At 32.8% G+C, this 20748-nt stretch overlaps 2 protein-coding genes across 2 annotated transcripts; both read right to left on the reverse strand.

The window, feature by feature from the left end:
• Positions 1 to 640: 640 nt before the first annotated feature.
• On the reverse strand, positions 641 to 1549 carry LOC139868144 (uncharacterized). The gene has a single exon (XM_071856476.1). The coding sequence runs from the start codon at positions 1547 to 1549 to the stop codon at positions 641 to 643; it is 909 nt and encodes a 302-aa protein (XP_071712577.1).
• Positions 1550 to 6845: 5296 nt separating this feature from the next.
• Positions 6846 to 20478, reverse strand: LOC139868145 (uncharacterized). The gene is made up of 3 exons (XM_071856477.1): positions 20436 to 20478; positions 19349 to 19451; positions 6846 to 7605 (listed from the first exon to the last, which is right to left on the reverse strand). Exons 1-3 carry the CDS (start codon positions 20476 to 20478, stop codon positions 6846 to 6848), a joined length of 906 nt encoding a protein of 301 aa, XP_071712578.1.
• Between the last annotated feature and the right edge of the window lie 270 nt (positions 20479 to 20748).

Here is a 20748-nt window from a genome sequence, read left to right on the forward strand (position 1 = left end):
CCGATAAGGCTAATGGGGCGAAAGTCACTGGGGGTTAGCGGGTTATGTTTTTTGGGGATGAGTGTGGTAAAGGAAGCATTACACCCCTTGGAGAATTCCATATTTGACCAAAACCAGTTGAAAGCGTTAACTACATCATTCTTCACTAACCACCAATATTTTTTGTAGAATTTCAAATTGAAACCGTCCGGACCGGGTGCTTTAGAGCTACTACAACAACGAATTGCCTCCCAAATCTCGGATTCACTAAAGGGGTTTTCGAGCATCTCATTATCATTGTCGTTTAAGATCTTTGATTGAAGGTTGAAAGAGCATGAAGAATCATTATTAGCTTTGAAGATGTTCGAGTAATGGTTGAAGATTTTATCTTTAATTACGCTTGGTTCCTCCGACCAACAACCATTAATTGAAATGCCGAAAATATTATTTTTCGTGTTTCTCCTTTTGACGTAATTGTGGAAGAACTTTGAGTTTTCGTCTCCCTCAAGGGACCATTTGATGCGGGCTTTTTGTTTAAGCATTTTACATTTGATTTTCTCTTTTTCAATCCATGCTTTACGTTCGTTCAACCACGTATCCCTCTCGGTTTGAGATAAAATTCTGATCTGAGCATTCTTTTCCCACTCGCTAACCGAATCTGCTAGTTCTTGGATCTCGATATCGAGTTTACCAAAGTTTGTTTTGCTCCAATCGTTGAGTGCTTTTTCACGTTTTTTAGCTTATTTCGAAGTATGCAATCACCACGGTTACCACCGACATGTAAATTCCATGCATTTGAAATGACTTCCACCGAACCCTTATCATCGAGCCAAGCGTTGAATACTCTAATTGGCTTTGGGCCAAAGTCGATGATTCGGTCTCGGAGAATTATTGGGCAATGGTCGGAGGTGAATCTATCCAAGGTGTTTGCGAAAAGAGTTGGCCAGATATTATGGAACTTGCTGGAGATAAGGAAACGATCTAACTTACTGAATTTTAAACCGTCTCCGCTGATTCTCGTGAACTTTTGGCCGCCAAGAGGTATTTCAATTAAACAGCACTTATTGATGAAATCGTTGAACATATCCGACCAGGGTTTGTTGAAGTCGCAATTTAATCTTTCGTCTAAATCTCTAACCTCGTTAAAATCCCCGCAAAGTAACCAAGGCATGTCTTTAAAGTTGAGAAGATTTTCTAAACTTTCCCACATTAGTTTCTTCTTGGCGGTGTTATGTGGTCCGTAGACATTGACAAAAGCTATTTCTTCATCGATACCTTTCCAATGTCCTTTGATAGTTAAAAAGAATTCGCCTTCGATCGCTTGATTGACATTAAAAACATCAGTGTTCCAGACTAACAACATCCCACCCGAGAAACCTACTGCATGTTTTTGTATGTACTTGAAGTTTTCAGAACCCCAAAAATTCTCTATTACTTTGTCTTCGATCTCACCACACTTGGTTTCCTGGAGTGCTAGCACCTGTGGTTTTTCTTGTCTACAGAGTTTTTGAATCCAATCCTTTCGATCATCCTGTCCAATACCACGAATGTTAAGAGATAAGATATTCATTATGAAAACAATGACTTACCGAGGGTTGGAGGTAGATCAAAAATGTTGATCCGCTTTCCAACGAATGCCGATCTCTTTTCCGAGCTCTTTATGGTTGAGGCTGCCGATGGATCCCGAAGAGTTACCTTTCCTGGAACGAGAGAGACCATTGGAAGAAGCTTCATTGATGTGTTTCGATGATGTGTTTTTATCTTTCAATTTCTTTCGATTGTTGGTAGGGAGTTTCTTGATAGAGTTGAAAGCATCTGAGAGCTTTTGGAGATCAAGGTCAATGATTGGTGATTGGTTTGATGCAGCGTTGGTTGCCAAAACAGTGTCAGTGTTTAAGTTATGCTCGGGGTTGGGATTAGGGGTTGTTGGGTTAACTGAGTTTGGATCGGGGATAGGTTCGGCAGTTGAAATGGGATTGTGAATATCATTACTGGGATTAGCTGCGGGTTGATCCGGGATATTAATAATGGGTTGGGTAGACTTTGGTGTAATAATGGGCTCAGGAATTGGGCTAGAGGGTTGATGAGGTGAATTGGGTTTAGGGGGAGTAATGGGCCTGGAGGTATTGATTGGGTTCGTCACCGTGTTAAAAATAGTTGAAGGGTCAGGGGTATTTTGGTTACCGTTATTCTCGACATTAATGAAGGTATCGGGAACATGAGGGGATTTATTGCTCTGTGAAAAAATCTTATTAGTTTCGAGGCGTTTTGATTCGGAAGACAAACCGTTTGTTCCACCTTTATTGTGCTTTGTTTCGACCGGTGCCGGAGTATGACTGTTGCAATCAGAAAAAGAACCATGACCTTCAATGTTGACGTTATCGGAATCTGGATTTAGGGGCGGAAAGGAATCGTTCACCGATTTTATCCCATCATCGTTACTAGACGTGTAACCATCACTTTCACTAGAGTTGGAAGTATCATCCGACGTGTATGAATCCGAATCCGAGACAATTTCCACAATGTCGTTAGTATCTTCGATAACATGGACATAGACGAGTTGAGTGCCTACCAAAAGTCTGACATACCCACTAACAATCATTGGATCCCAAATTTTGATGAGGACTTTACCTTTAACAAGATTCTTAGCTTCTAAAAGGTTGCAGTTTTGTGTGTCGAGGGGTTCTCCCCACCATAAAGCAATTGATTTGAAAGTGTTTTCATTCCAGCATATCGTTGGGACGCCTGTGATCGTGACCCAGGTGAGTCGACCCGGGGGGCTATCCTGGATATTCCAAGGTTTAAGGGAATCCAACCAATCACGAATGGGATGATTTTCATTCTCCAAAATATTGGTAACCACTGCCTTGTTGTTTAAGATTAGTAACACAGAGACTCCACCTAAATACTTAATGTTACAGTCGTGTAAACCCGCTGCAATGCAGACTTCTTCAATGCATTCAAGTGTTTCAATCTTCTTGACCACACCACCGATGGCGTTTTCAAGATATTTGACGTTGGTTTCGCAATCCTTTGCTTGAGTTACTCTTTTTGTTTTTGATTTTATTTCCTGCCCTTGTTGATGGATAGTTGGGTTGTCGATAATTACTTCTTTGAAGAGCCTCTCATCCACGTAAGAGTTGTTCATGAAGATCTTTTTGAAGGGTCTAGGTTTAGTCGGCAGTGGGTTTTGAGTTTGCTGCTTTGAGTTTCTCTCTTTGGCAATAAAAACTTTGAAGTGATTTCCATCGATAATAATGGTGTTTAGTTTTCTTGCCATGAATTCTTTGTCATTGACATCTTCGAATCGAACAAACCCAAATCGTTGGCCACTTTTAAGCTTTTTGAAGGGAACAAAAACTTCCTTAACGATACCGAATGGTCTGAAGATATTCCAAAGTCCAGCGATGTTTAGGTGTTCTGGAAAATTGTGAAACATAAAAGAGGTGAGGTTCGATGGTAGGTTTGAGTTGTGTTGATGTGATTTTGGGGTATTAATCTTAATCGGCGATTGATAGGTTTGATGGCCAGATCCATATTTTTTGATCAGATCCTTCGCCTGGGAGATGGAGGTATTAGGTATGATGTTGGGATCGTGCAAGAAGGGATGGTTAGAGTTGCTCTTGTGTTTTGAGATGGATGTATATCGTCTTTTTCGGGTGACCTCGACCCATACACCTTCTTCAGCTGCAGTAGTTGTTGGAGGGTTATTGTGATTGTTGACGGCGGGTATTGGTGGAGGTGGTGGGAGATGGCTGTCGTTGTTGGAGGTGAAGGGTGGAGGTGGCGGTTTGTGGTGGTGACCGTCGGTGTTCTTTGGTGGCGGTGGGGGATTGGGGGTGAAAGGGGAGGTTGTTGGAGGGTTATTGTGATTGTTGACGGCGGGTATAGGTGGCGGTGGTGGGAGATGGCTGTCGTTGTTGGAGGTGAAGGGTGGAGGTGGCGGTTTGTGGTGGTGACCGTCGGTGTTCTTTGGTGGCGGTGGGGGATTGGGGGTGAAAGGGGAGGTAGGGATTGGGAGCATTTTTAGATGTTATATATATATATATATATATATATATATATATATATATATATATATATATATATATATATATATATATATATATATATATATATATATATATATATAGGGGCATGATCAATGGGGAAGTAACCAATCGGGGGAAAGCGGGGGGAAGCAAATTTTTTTTTTTTTCGTTTTTTTTGAATTTTTTTTTTCCGGCATCAAGATCACACGAAAATATGAACATTTAGAAGAGACACTACGTGATGAATTTATTATTTAGGCGGAAAAACGATCTACAAAAATAACATTCAAGATAATATTGTTCGTGAAGAATATGAACATTTTTTTTCCATGTTTTGTGAAGTAAAATTTAGCCCGATTTAGAGTTTAGGGTTTAGGGTTTAGGGTTTGGTGTTTTGGGTTTATTCCATAAACCCAAAACACCAAACCCTAAACCCTAAACTCTAAACCGTTCGTGTTAAAAACTCAATCTAAATCCTAAATCTAAACCCTAATATCTAAACCTCAATAGCTAAAACCTCAAAATACCCTCGAAAAACACGATAATTGTTATATATTACTTCTTCGAGCGTTTTCCCGCCAAAATAAAAACATTTATCACAAAGTGTCTCTACTAAATGTTCATATTTTCATCTCATCTATAATGTTCGTGAACAAAGTTTTTTCAAAAAACGAAAAAAAAAAATTTTTTTGCTTCCCCCGCTTCCCCCCGAATGGTTACTTCCCTCTTGATCCTACCACTATATATATATATATATATATATATATATATATATATATATATATATATATATATATATATATATATATAAATTTACCAGATTTGGTTGAGATGGTTTTGTTTTTTTTTCCAGGTTGTATAAGTGGCTTAGTTGAATCTGCTATTGCTCTTGGTCCTGTATCTAGGTAATGTATTTTGTTTTGGTTGATGAAAGTTAAGACACATAAGTTTTTGGTTATGGTGAAGGAGTGTGTTATTTTCAGTCTGTTCAAGGAGTGTGTTACAAGTTGAAGTATAAAGTTGGTTTATAGTTTACATTAAGGTAATGCATTTTCCTTTGATTGCTGCTTTTAAATAATTGATTTTCGTTTTGTTAGTTACATCCTGGTAACGGTTATAATTTCAATTTGTGTTTATTTGTTGGCTATCTTAACTGTTCTACTGTTTTGATTTGTTGTTGCACGTTTGTTGTTAATTTTCATGTTCTTGATTATTAGTTGTGGCACAATAGTTTATAATAGTAGAATTTCATGTAGAAAAGCACAAAGGAAACGTAAGAATGGTGCTGATCTAATTTGGATATAAATTTTCCAGTAGTATTGTGGAGATAATTAGCGAATAGGTATTCGTTACAACGTAGTAATATAATAGGTAGTTCTTCCGTATGTGTTGTTAGTGAGTTTGTGGGTGGTTCTTCTATTCTGAATATGGTTGACAATAATATTCAACAAGATGTTCGAACTATTGTTTCTTCTTTTACGGCTCGACTGGTATGATTTGTGATTTGTATTAATTACATGTCATAATATGTTTTCTTATGGTTATTAATACACAAATTTTTAATTTTTAAATGTCTTATCGGCTGCATACTTAGTTGCAACTGCGACAGATGTAGTCGGGCCTACGATTATAGCTTTGAGTTCCACTGATTATGGAGGTATATTATTTTCACTATTTAACCATTGTAACATGTTTTTTGGTATCCATGTGAGTACTTTGGATATTGCTAATATGTTACCCTATTGTTCTTTATTCAAAGTCGAGCTTCTATGTTTTTTATTTTGTCGTCCTATTTGTTCGTGTCATTTTTATTCGAGAGAGTATTTTGCATGTTAATAGTTGCTTTTGGTTGGTTGGTTGGTTTAGGTTTTAGTTACATATAGTTTGTATGTTGAATTTGTTACGCATTCATGGTTACTGAAGAATACTCCGATTAGTAAAGCTGTTTGTTTTCTTAAGGTTTACATTTAATGCTTTACTGTGTCTAACTGTTGTTATTACTTTCATTTTAAAAATTGTTACCTCGACGTGTGCTATTGCGAATTTCTCCTAATCAAACTATTAGTAGTTCAGAGCAAGAAAAAAGAAAAATATCATGGTTGGTCCCCAAACTTTGTACCAAAAATCATATTAAGATCTAAAGTTTAAATTGATCAAGGTTGATCCCAAGTTTTAAACATAATACACATTTGATCTCAGATTTAACTGAGCGTTAAAACCACCTAGTTAACTTTAACATGTGATAAACACGTGATGAACTTTTTTGTCTTTTCACTTTCAACCCAGAAGCCCCACATTCTTTGCAAAAAAAATTACTGTATTAAACAAACATACTGACACAAGTCAAATACTTTATAAGCCATTAATCATTAAATAATTTTCTAGATCTATTACTATATGAATAACTCATATCAAGAAATTACACACAAAATAATGTTTCATGAAGCTCCGAAGTAGAGTAAACTGACACAAGGCAATTAATTACAAGTATTTAACAGAAAAAAAAATTAAAAATAGAGTAAACTGACACATCCACCATCTCCTCCTAAGAGCACTGGGAGTGGTAACTGATGTCACTTGGCATGTCAGGCCTGACTTGCTGAGTCAGAAAAAGTAAGGAATGGTGACATATGTCAGTTGGGCATGTCAGTTTATATTTTTATTATTATTTTAATAATTTTAAATATAACATAGATTGATAAAATTATACAAAAATTAACATAAATGGAATAACTTTCATTAAAAATAAAAAAAACATTACATTTCCTAAAAATTAAAAAACATACGATTCCTAAAAATTAAAAAAAAAAACATTACGTTATCGCGATTAAAAAGTTACAATTCGTTAACTATTTCGTCATCGCGATTATGCCATAGATGCGAAACAAGAGTATGTCGAAGATACTCATGCTCGTCTTTGTCACGCAGCTCTTTTGTCTTCTCGGCATATACATCACACCTTTCGTACCAAGTTGATCCTTGTAGGTTGTTGACAGGCAAGTAGTAAGATTTATTTTCAGCGATGTTAAAACCATTGTCTTCAATTATCATGTTGTGCAATATGATGCAACCATACATGATTCTTTTGATTGCGTTTACGCTATATGCCCTAGCAGGTTGTCTTAAAATACCCCAACGACCTTGCAAAATTCCAAATGTCCTCTCAACGTCTTTATGAGCTGCAGATTGTTTCTTTGTAAAGTATTTCCTTTTTGCATCAACAACACTTGAGAATCCCTTAGCGAAAGAAGCACACGATGGGTAAATCCCATCGTCAAGATAGTAGCCTCGATCAAAATTAACGTCCCCAATTTCGTATGGAACTTGAGGAGCCGTGTCAGTTAGTAAACTATCAAACAATGGAGATGCATTAAGGACATTCAAGTCATTGTTCGAACCCGCCATTCCAAAATATGCATGCCAAATCCAATTGTCATACGATGCAACGGCTTCCAACATGATTGTCGGGTAACCGTGATCGCCTCGTGTGAATTGCCCTTTCCATGCATTTGGACATTTTCCCCAAGCCCAATGCATACAATCAATGCTTCCAAGCCTTCCAGGAAAGCCTTGAAGTTCTTCATGTTTATGATAACTGACGTTGTTGGTTAAGATTCAAATCATAATATTCAAAAGTTAATCATTTTGTTTTGATGATGACACACAAGAACCTAGTCGTTAATCATATGTAGGACGACATGAGTTCATAAGCCTAAATTATCTCTAGCAAAAGACCAACACATAAGTAATTATCTTGGTAAAAAGCTACACGGCTGTACTACGGTCGACCGTGAAACCAACTGTGTGTGTCCTGTATGAGTTCAAGTTTTTCTAAAACTGTTAAACTACGGCTAACTTCACGGACGACCGCAGCCCGACCGCAGTTTTCTCTATTACCAAATTCATCCACTTTAAGATAGACCACTTTGAGGCATCTATAATTTATGAAACCTTTTTAAACACACTTATAATAGTTGCCCTTTTTGATCTCAAAGAGTTTTGAACCAAAAGATGTAAAATTTTTACTAATCACACCTAATGACATCTTAATGACACTTTAAGCTTGATTTAGGCTAAAACACTCAAGTGACATATCTTTTTATTCTAATGCATAGTGTCATTTAAACATACTAATAATAGTCATTAAAGTCCCAAATAAAGAGTTGCTCTCCCATTAGCTCTATGTATCATTATTTGTATGAGAATGTAATTAGTTCAAGTCTAGTCAAGTTGTAACAAGAATCATTATGTTCAAACTAGATCCAAAACTAGTTCATTTAAGTTGTAACAATGTTCTAAAAGGGAAGAAACTCACATAAGCTAAATGACAAGTGATTAATGAAGCGACCCGTCCTAATCCATAAGGACGAATACAATAACATATGGTTATATTGCGAGGTATTTCACCTCTATATGATACATTTTTACAAATATTGCATTCGTTTTAAAAGACAAACTTTCATTTCATCGAAAGTTGACAGACATACATTCCATTTCATAATATTCAAACTATAAATGACCTAATATGTCATTTACTTAATAATGATCTTTATTGAACTCAACAATCTTGAATGCAACGTCTTTTGAAATATGCCATGAATGACTTCAAGTAATATCTTTAAAATGAGTAAATGCACAGCGGAAGGTTTCTTTCAATCCTGAGAATAAACATGCTTTCAAGTGTCAACCAAAAGGTTGGTGAGTTCATTAATTTATCGTAATCAATCATTTCCATAATTTTAATAGACCACAAGATTTCCTTTATTCAATAATCATACACTCGCAAGTGTTTAAAAAGCATTCATATGGATTGAACACCTGGTAACCGACATTAACATAATGCATATAGAATATCCCCAAACAGAAACTCGTCTGTATAATATAAACTCGAAGTACTAAAGCATACCATTTTCCAGTATGGGGGGTGTTAGTGCCCGTAGATCTACCTTTAGGATTCGCGTCAATTAGGGTGTCTGTTCCCTAATTCTTAGGCTACCAAGCTAAAAGGGTGATATTCGATTCGATAATCCAACCATAGAATGTAATTTTCGAGTACTTGTGTCTATTTCGTCAAACATTTATAAAAGCAGCGTATGTATTCTCAGTCCCAAAAATATATATTGCAAAAGCATTTAAAAGGGGAGTAATGAAACTCACAATACTATATTTCGTAGCAATTGTGCATATGATGGCACTGATAAGTATAGGATTGGCCTCGGATTCACGAACCTATATTAAGTATATATATATTCATAGATTGGTCAATATCTGTCTAACAATTTAGGTCAGGTCATAGTGTATCGCAATCCTAATGCTCGAGATTATCATGCAAAAGTCAACAAAAGTCAACTTGACCCAAAATTACTTTCAAAATCTATGCATGATTATTATATAACTTAAATATAGTCGTTTTATTAATATATTTAACAGATTTTATTAGAGTAATAATATAATTCATTTATTAATAAATAAAATTTTATATTAAAATTTATATAATAAAAATATACTTTTATATATCTTAAGTAATAAAATTTATAAAGTTCATTTAATATCATAAAAATATAATGATAGGTATTATTAATGTAATTATATTACATGTAGTAAAATATCTTTGTATCACATATTAATTTGATAAAATATTATCAATAATAACAATAATAAGTGAAAGTTGTATTATTTTGTAATAATAATTATTATTATTCTACTAATAAAAATAACAATATTTATATTTACTAATGATTATAATAAAATGATAATTCTAATCATGAAAATCTTAATAATAGCAATACTTTTTAATATTAACCGTAATAATAATATTTTATATAAAAATAATATTTCTATTCAAAATGATAATTTTTAAATAATAATAATAATAATAATAATAATGATAATAATAATGATATTTTATAATAATAATGATATTTTATAATAACAATGATATTTCTATTAAAAATAATAATTTTAATAAAAATGATGGTTTTAATATTAGTGATACTTTTAATAATAATAATGACGATAAAAATAATAAATTGATAGTTTTGATAAAAAATATTAATTATTTTAATAATATTAATAATTATAATGATAATCATAATAATAATAATAATAATAATAATAATAATAATAATAATAATAATAATAATAATAATAATAATATTATTATTATTGATTATTAAATAAAAATAATAATAACGACGATAACGATAACGATAACGATAACGATAACGATAACGATAACGATAACGATATCGATAACGATAACGATAACGATAATGATAATGATAACGATAACGATAATCATTTTAACAATAATACTTTAAAATTATAGATAATTCAATTGACGATATCTTTTAATTCGTTCATCAAAACCATACGATATCTAAATGAAAAGTTTATAGTTTTATGCCAGCTTTCCAATGACATGCATATCATATACCTTATCTCAATCGCATATGTATCAAATTCATAATTTATCATAAGTTATCTAACGACAAAATTAAACCTACAAGCATGCATAAACATATATACTCGAGCACTAGTCAGGGATACACTAATAATATATAAAAGTTAAGTTATGAGTGCTCACGTATCAATATTGAGATTCAATATTGCTAGAAAGTACGTAGACACAACGAAGATGATAAACACTAGATTGACCTTACGAGCATACCCCTGATCCACACCCATAACCTCCATAGTTATAGCCCATAATTTCCTTAGCTCTATTCCACTCAAAAAACTTATTTTGAGATCACACGAGCAGAACCTCGTCGTAGTATTTTATGTTTAATACTAATAATAATACTAAATACTAATAATAATAATAATAATAATAATAATAATAATAATAATAATAATAATAATAATAATAATAATAATAATAAGATTAATAATAATAATAATAATAATAATAATAATAATAATAATAATAATAATTTAATTAATATAAGTAATACTCCGTAATAGAAAGAAGATGAAAATGAATCAGAATGAAATCGAGTTCGGTTTTTAAAGGATGTAGCCACCAACCCGCTGCCATGCGATCGCATGGGAGGCAAGGGGAGAAGCCATGCGATCGCATGAGCTTCTTCTCTTGGCCACATTCGATTATTTTCAAGCTGCCGACACTTTTGTTTAATATTATTATATATAATTAATTATTTAATCTATATAATTATTTATATAATATATTATATTCACATGCATAGTCAATTTGTAAATTTAGTTCCAATGTCTCGTACGTTGTCTCTCGACTTATGTCTCAGTTTCGGATTCTCTAACGCATTCTCATACGTTTAGAAAACTGATACTTTATGTTTCGTGTAGTGTACCTTTATACATAACAAGACTCAAATCAATGAAAAACAATCTCACTCAGAGTGTAACTTATTCATTTGAGTGTTTTGGTCATTTGCTTCTTTAAATCGTCTTTTCGTTATATTTCAAAGTATTGTTAAAAATTATTTTAAATCAAAACATTTTATGATTAAGTTAATATTATATTTTATCACCTTATAAAATATATATGTTCATTTAGAAATACAAGTTTATACATATAATATATATTTATATAATATATATTTGAAATATTTATCTAATAATATAATATTTAGTTTTTCAAAACTAATTATATTTCAAAGTGTAATTTAAGATCATTTACATAATAGGAATTAGTAGATCATATAACGTTTTTCATTTTAAAACTTAACTAAGTATAGTTCATTTATGTACTAGCGTTTATTTTAATCTCTTAACGTTCTAATTGACATATCTAAATATCAATCGAATCAATAAGCGAGTGTTACAATTGTTTACTTAATTAATTTGGAATCAGATATATCTAATATACATAAACAAGTTTTAAATACACGTTGCAAGTTATCTAAATATTTAACAACCAATATTCCAACTTACGTTAACTAATCAAAGATATTTTAATTAGTCATGTTCTATTATATCGAAAAATGTTTTCGTACGTTTGAAATTAAATTAAATAAATATAATAATTTGTTTTCCCAAAACTAAATATATTTAGGACTCATTTCAAAAGGTTAAAATAATGGAAGTCATTATATCATAAAATGTTTTAGAAAAATAAAATCATATATGACACATAATAAATTTCAAGTTTCTAAATCGTCGTTTGTTGGTTGAGCATAACATAAGGTTCAATGGTTAAAAAAAATCATTTAATGTAAAACGTTGATTTACTTATCTTGTCAATATCCAACATCTAAATTACTTACCCTACACTTTCTTACTTTTACATTTAAATAAAATAAAAATTAAAATAGTTATCTTATCAAAGTCATGAGAAAAATGTTGCAAAGCATGAATTGGAAATCAAACAGGAATGTCCATTAATATTTGTCTAGTACTCGATAATCGGCATTTTGTTCTCACTTATAAATTACTTTACCATTTATTCCGAATATCTTTGAAAAGGAAAAGTTTCCTAAATCAAAGTGGACCTCTCAACAGAGACTCGTAATCTTACAATGTATCTGATAAATCAATCATTTGATCTTATCTTCTAATTCCATCGATAAACATATTGAAACAAATACGTTCATGTAAAGTATTATACGTTTAGTACTTTGTTAATGTTTCAAGTTATAATATATACACATATACATATAATCATATCCGTTCATTTAATGGTTCGTGAATCGTCGGAATTTGGTCGAGGTTTAAATGAATGTATGAACACAGTTTAAAATTTTTGAGATTTATCTTGACAAACTTTGCTTATCGTGTCGTAAACATATAAAGATTAAAGTTTAAATTTAGTCAGAAATTTCCGGGTTGTCACAATTAAGAAAGGTTGATGAAGCTTTTGGAAGATAATGGTTTGTCAAGAGACAAAAATAAGCAATTACCTCTTTTGGTAATCAATGACAAATGGTCAAAGATTGAAGACTTTTTTCTTTAATGGACATGTCAACTTCCAAGCTTATGTCCAAAACATAAAGGGTAATGAGGATAATTTTAGAAGTAATTGGCCTTTAGTTGCAACTATTCAACAAGGGAAAATGACAATTTTTGAAGGACAAAAACGGCCATAAGAATCAGATGTCAGAGGTACACGGTCGAACCACGGTCGACCGTGCAGTGAGCCGTATAGCTTCCAGGAAGATTTCTATTTCCTATAAAAGCCAAGCCTTGAAGCATTTGAAGACTCACCTCTTGCACTCATATTTTCTCATACTTACTGATATCATCTTTATAATTAATTTGTAATCTTTTGGAGTGATTCTAGCAAGAGTACTTGTAAGCTTAAAGTTGTAAGTTTACTTGTAAACTATCTTCTTAAAGGGATCTAGAGGATAGTTGTGTTTTCACTAAGATAGTTCATTAGGATCTTGTGGTAAGAGCTATAGGTGTTTGTGAAGTCTTCAAAGGGATGTAAGAGTTCACAAGGTGCGGCTTATCGAAGTACCAGTGTTGTATCCGGACACTCTACCGAGTTTGGAGTATCATAGTGAAGAAAAATCTCAATTCGTAGAATTGAGGAGTGGATTAAGGAAGATTAGTTAACATCTTCTCGAACCACTATAAATTGCTGTGTTTGTTCTCTCTTCCCTTATCTTTTGATTACAATTTATCATATATTTGTATTGTTAGCATTAATAGAGAACAAACATTTCAAATCACACTATATCAAGTTCAAGTTCAACAAAACACAAATAAAATTTTGAAAAATCAACTAAGTAACTATTCACCCCCCTCTAGTTACTTACAGACGTATATCGTCCCCGGTTGGTTCTCTCATGTATACATTAGCATTAGCATACAAATCTATAATACATCTTGTAAAATTTTGCAATGACTCACGTGATGTTCGCTCTGAAATTTGTAAATATTCGTCAAATAGATCCGGTGAATCACCGTATGCTAATTGACGAATGGCAGACGTGACTTTTAAAATGGTAGATACTCAGAGAACACCACGTGCATCGGGACGTTGTTGAAAATAAGTAAAATACTTTGGTGCATCGGGACGAGTAGAGTAAGAAAGTATACCTTCAATTATTTTTTCAAGAAGACTTTGTGACATTCGATAACGCCGTTTAAAATATTCAGGGGGATACTTCGAATCTTGAACAAAGTAATCTTTCATCAAACGATTGTGCACTTCTACACGATCACGATAAATGTAGCGACGTTTTCGTCTTGAGCTTTGAGCCTCAGTTTGTTCCTCGACCTCTCTAGGAATTACCACGTTATTTAGATAAGCAAAAATACTTTTCATCGCGTTCACCAAACTTTCTTCGTCGGAACTACTCATTTTAAAGAAATATATTGATTTTGATGAGAGAATTTGGATTTGATTGTGTGAATATGAGTTGAGTAAAATGGATGTATATATAGAAGATTTAAAAAAAGTATTAAATAAATAAATATATATATATATATATATATATATATATATATATATATATATATATATATATATATATATATATATATACAACAACAACAACAAAACCCAATACCACACACACACATACACACACACACACACACACACATATATATATATATATATATACTCCAACGGCTACATTTGATTTACATTTTAATTATTATTATTATTATTTTTACAAACGGTCCATTGATCTACATTTGCGTCGCATGGGAGACTGACGAAGGGGGACGGAACAAACCGACGGGAGAGGGGAGTGGGGCGACTTGCGACGAGGAGCCCGAGGGGTGGTGACATGCCTCCACTCCCACTGCTCTTGCTCTAACTGACCTGAATACTCAGGTCCATCTATTGAAATGGAGTGATAATGTATCACAGAATACATTTTCTACCACCACCACTACCACTTAATAATAAAAGTCAAAAGGTTTATTACTTTATTTTTGTTAATGGGTATTATGTATAAAGATACAAAAAAAAAAGGTATGAAATTTACAGAAAAAGATGACGATGTCGTCCTCTTCACCTGTCTTGGTCTGTCACTTTTATTTAATTTCAATTAAGACAGTCCCGTTCCAGATCTAGAATTTTAACCCCCACCCCCACTTGTCTCCATCAAATATGTAAATAAGAATAGTGATGATGATGTCACCGGAAAGATCAAGCAGCAGTACCGTTCGCTGTAGCAGTGGAAGAGAAAAACAAAAGCCGTCACCGGAGTACAAATTGAAATCAGATCTACAGAAAGGTTCGATATGATGAACGGAAACATTCGCCAGATGACGATGATGATGAACAAAAAGGTTCGGTGGTGGCCTGGTGTAACGACCCGGAAATTTCCGATCAAATTTAAACCTTAAACTCTATAGGTTTCCGACACGATAAGCAAAATCTGTAATATTGAGTCTAGAAAGTTTGAAATCTATATTCGGATAATCAGTTACCCTTTGACCAAGCCAGACGATTCACGAACAATTATGTGCAAATGAATTACTATTAAATATTAGAAAATTTTTTTTATGTAATTACAAGTTTAGATATAATATTATATCAATACTATTATTATTGTTACTCTCTTTTTTATTAATATTGATATTAATATTATTATTTGTATTATTAATATATACTATATAAATATGAAATTTGTGATGTATAAATTGCTATATTGTTATCATCATTATTATAACAATTATTATTATTATTATTATTAAATTTATTATTATTATTATTAGTATTCTTATTACAATTATTAATATTAATGGTTTTTATTAATTTAGGATATAGAATTTAATCTAATATATATATGTAAATGCAAATGAAATTCGTATTCTGTTTCTCAGTTACTATCAACTGTAACTGATTGTGTTATCCTGTCTCCTTAATTGATAAATTTAATAGTAAATCGTACCAATTAAGAACAATAATATTCGATTTTGGATGTACTAGTTTTGTCTGATTAAGAAAAATCATCACCCGAATCATTACATAATCGACCAAATAAGTGATAAGGGATTACTATTTTCTTTGTCTACTTCCATCTATCTATAATTTATATATGCTTATACTTATGCAAGAAGTGAGACACTTGCACACACATAAACCAATCCATTGATCACTTCATCAACCAACAAACTTCCACCGCCACCATCACAACCATTAACCACCTTATCTTTCTTTTGCTCGATTATAACCAACCCGGAACAACCATGAGTCACCACCTTTTCGTTGTTGCTCGACACCCACCTCTATTGGTCTCAAACTGAAAACCACAACAACCCACCTTTGTAATCTTCATCTCGACAACCCACATCAACCACCCTATCACCAAGAATATCCACCACCTTCCTATCTCACGTTTTTCTCTCTCACATCTATATATTTTTTTTACAATCTCTGCAAAACCCATTTGATGCTACTGTTCGGTTTCGTTTCTACCACGATCACCAACACCACCAAAACTCACCTCGGTATTGTAGTCCTATAACCGAATCACCACCACGAACCACTTTGGGTCTCGCCTATGTTTATTTGTTCTTCACCCGAATCCATCACAACTCAAACCACCACCTTTTGTTTATGTTTTTGTTTCAACCACAAAAGGTACCACTATCAATCGCTGTTTTTCTGTTTCTATTCTGTTTCCACTTCTATTATTCATAACGACAATGAACATCCATCACCGCTGTCATTTTCCTATTTCAGTTTGAACCAAAACCTAAACCATCTCACAACAAGAACCACATCCACATAAAATCACCATAAACTTCAAACCTCCTTCACTTCCAAATACAACCGGTAAACACCAACATGTCCTATCGATCAAACCCTTCGAAAAACCAGCTGTAACCTTCTGTGATAACTGCTACCGCAACCTGCATAGTTCTATCACTGGTTTCGCAGATAAAGAAAATAAGGATTCATTGTTATATTATACATCGGAGCTTACTAAGAGGTTGATGTAACAATTATAGTGATAAATATTGAATAAAGATAGTAACAAGCTGTAAAGTTGAAAGAGGTGTGTTTGTTCTTTTGTTTAAATATATTCGAACCCCACACCCACTAGAGGGTGTTGCTTGATATCCATTTTCCAGCTGTATGCACAAAACATTTAATCAATTGGACCGACACTTTGACTTAGATAATAGATTGATAAAATGATAGTCGATACCTTATGATAATTATGATCGATTATAAAGATGTTCGGTTATAATAATAGAGGATGATGATGTTAACATATGATAATGATGATGACGAGCTGGATGATAGTTGTGATAAACGTCCATTGGTGCTTTTGTTTTATTCGACTATTGTTGCCACAGCGAGACTAAGATTGTATAAACCGAACCCTTCAATCTATAATTGATGCAAGTGGGTTAAATGAAATGATTATGGATCGGGTTAGTGTTGGGTCATTTATGTTTTAAATGGATATACAATTTGAACTGCTGATTTGGGTTTCTAATGGGCTACAATGGGCCACGACTTGCAAGCTCATCCTTCTGTTTTTCCTGGCCCATGCTCGACAACACAAACGCATACAATATTACGGTATAAAATTTTTATTATTATTATTAATCATTTTATATTTATTATGATTAAATATTGTTAAAGCGAAAATTTTTTGGTTAATATGGTTACTAACACATTTATGATAAAAGTATAATAAAATGGATAAATTGCTTATGGCCTAAAAGGATAATAATATAAAATAAGAAATACTAATATAATGAAAGTAATAAGATGAATATGATTATGGTCTTGATCATTAAAATAATTAGTATAAAGTTGATATGAGTATAAGATACTAAGCTGGATATAATTATATATGCATAAGAAAATTAATAAAGTTATGACTATGAATGGAATATGATAAGAGTACGAATGAATTTAATTATGATATGGAAATAGATATAAACTTAAGTGTTGATAAAATATAATACTATAAATACAAACATTAGATATATAGAGATATACATAATAAGTATGCTACTATTACTAATAAAATACTTTTTGTTCATTTACGCTTTAACGTAATACATTTAATATCACAAGTATAGTACTAATATCAAAATATATTTATTTGAATATTATTATATGTGTTAATATGCATACTTGATATAGGTCCGTGAATCCGAGGCCAACCTTATACTTGTTCAATGATGTTATATGTATTTTTACTACAAAATACATTAGGTGAGTATATAGTCCCTTTTTGAACTTTAAATATTTTTGGGCTGAGAATACATGCGCTGTTTTTATAAATGATTTACGTTATGGACACAAGTGATTAAAAATGATATTCTGCGGATTGATGTGCTAGGTAATTTAGTTATATGTTATAATAGCATGTAAGCGCGAATCCTAAAGATAGATCTATCGGGTTTGACACCCCCATCCAGTAGGCTGCACTAGACATAAGAACTAGTGGGCGGATGTTTAGTACTTCGAGGATTATTTATACACTTGCGAGTGTACATATCCATCTTTGCGAAGATGACTTATTATATTATTGTTAAGGTTGATTACTGAGGCCTCAACATAAGCAGAATGATTTTATACACTTGCGAGTGTATTATATTTTTATATATGAAATCTTGTGGTCCATAGTTATAACGCTGCTAGCAACAAACCTATATATCTCACCAACTTTATGTTGACATTTTAAAGCATGTTATTCTCAGGTACGAATTGAGTCTTCCGCTGTGCATTTGCTCATGTTAAAGATATTATTTGGAGTCGATCATCGCAATGGAACCAGATGTTGTTGATTTCGTCCAAGGGGATAAGGACAGGTCTTCACACCTGGGTTTATCTAATTCACTGAATTAGGGTTGTAATTTATTTGGTACTCCGTAAAAAATAAAGGTCTGGTTCGTTTTGGCTTTACAAACAAAGTTAGATGGTTGCCTTGGTTTATGTGGGGTTTCGGGTTGTAAGCGAAAAGACAAAAAAGTCCTATCATGTGTTTATCACGTGTTAAAGTTAACTAGACGATTTTAACGCTCGGTTAAATCTGGGACCAAACGTGTATTATGCTAAAAACTTGAGACCAACCATGATTGATTTAAACTTTAGGTCCCTATATGATTTTTGATACAAAGTTCGGGGACCAACCATGGTATTTTTTCTAAGAAAAAACTAACAGATGAAAGGAATGAACGATATATTGGTATTGATAGATTGGTATTGTTGAGTGTTTCACCCGGGGTAGATAAATGATTTCTCTTTATTCTAGGATAGAGGAATGATTGTCTACGTCTCACCTCCTCCATACCTCACACATGTGGGATTGGGTATGTTGTTGTTGTTGTTGTTGTTGATAGATTGGTATTGTTGGTTTCCAAACCCAAAAAATGTAAATGGGCATATTGGGTAGAGATTGTGTGAAGTTTGGTTTTAATTGATGTACATGTGCAGACCATAACAAAGAGCCATGATTACTTGATTAACTTCACTCGGTATTGTAACTACACTAAACTCGTATGTGTTTACCATAACTGGATCATATGAGACTGACATTGCATATTCAAATATTGAAATCTTTAGTCAGTACTTAGCATTAAATCTGATGTATTGACATACTATGTATCTTCTCGCTTATTAATTGTATCTAACAACATGTTCACATAAAATTATGCACCTTCTGTTTCAGACCAACCATAATCCACGAATCAACAAAAGCTTTCTTCACCTTCTTCTCACCAACAACGTGATACCGAATTCATAATCGACGACATCCAGTCGAAGAAACAAGGTTACAATTGCCAGCACGAGCTACGGAAATAGGTACAACTTATAAACAACACATATAACTACCTATTATACAATTAATTTTCCTCCACCAAATCTTAACCTTTTGTTTAGATACTGTCTAATGAATAATATTAATTTAATCTTTTGGTTAGCTAATCTTATGTAAATATTAATCTAAATCTAAATATTAGGTCCTCACTCTTTTTTTCACATATTAGCAAGCATAATACTAGTTTGGGTCCTCACTCTTTTGAACACATATTAGCAAGCACAATACCAATTTGGATCCTCAGTCTTTTGGATTGGTAACCTTATCTAAATACTGATGTACATATTAGCAGCGTAATATCAGTTTCAACATTCAGCTTCGCATAAACAAGAAGGCAGTACATCAGTCGCAACATGCGGGGCACCACACCTAGTTTGGACCAATCCTAAACTTCTTTGGACCGTTTGACGACTTTAATTTAAACGAGATGTATTTCAGTCTTCATCTTTTGAATGAATTTTACAGGATATTTTAATGTTATAAGTATTTTTTGGCAAAAAAGAAATAATTGAACCAACTCTATATATACAGAGTAATATCCTACTCTCTTTCTCCCAGCTGAATAAAATCCTAATTATCATTATCATTTATTTACTTCATATTTCTCCCAACTTAATGTTGGTTTTTGCTCCCGTTGATTTTTACTAACCTATTATTCTGAATATATAATATACTAGACTTTCAAAACTCATACCTTCCACCACCACCCTTATAACTCCACCGCTCTCGGCCGCCATTTACCTATCTACCAATAATTGTACTATACCGCTCGTCTCTGTGGCGGATCTAGATATTATAGTCACTGGTAGCACATTTAAAAAAAACAACAAATACACATTTTTTTATCGATGACGGGAGTCGAACTCACAACTCCAAAGTTGATTTTTTACCTAAATGACGTTAGAAAAAGATCAAGTTTTCAAATGTAATGATCATTTCACTAATTCACTCATTTTTATGAAGTTTCATTTATTTAAGAGGATATAGTAGCCATAATCTAATACAGT

This window comes from Rutidosis leptorrhynchoides, chromosome 9 (genome assembly GCF_046630445.1).
Source record: "Rutidosis leptorrhynchoides isolate AG116_Rl617_1_P2 chromosome 9, CSIRO_AGI_Rlap_v1, whole genome shotgun sequence".
NCBI classification, from domain to species: Eukaryota; Viridiplantae; Streptophyta; class Magnoliopsida; order Asterales; family Asteraceae; genus Rutidosis; species Rutidosis leptorrhynchoides.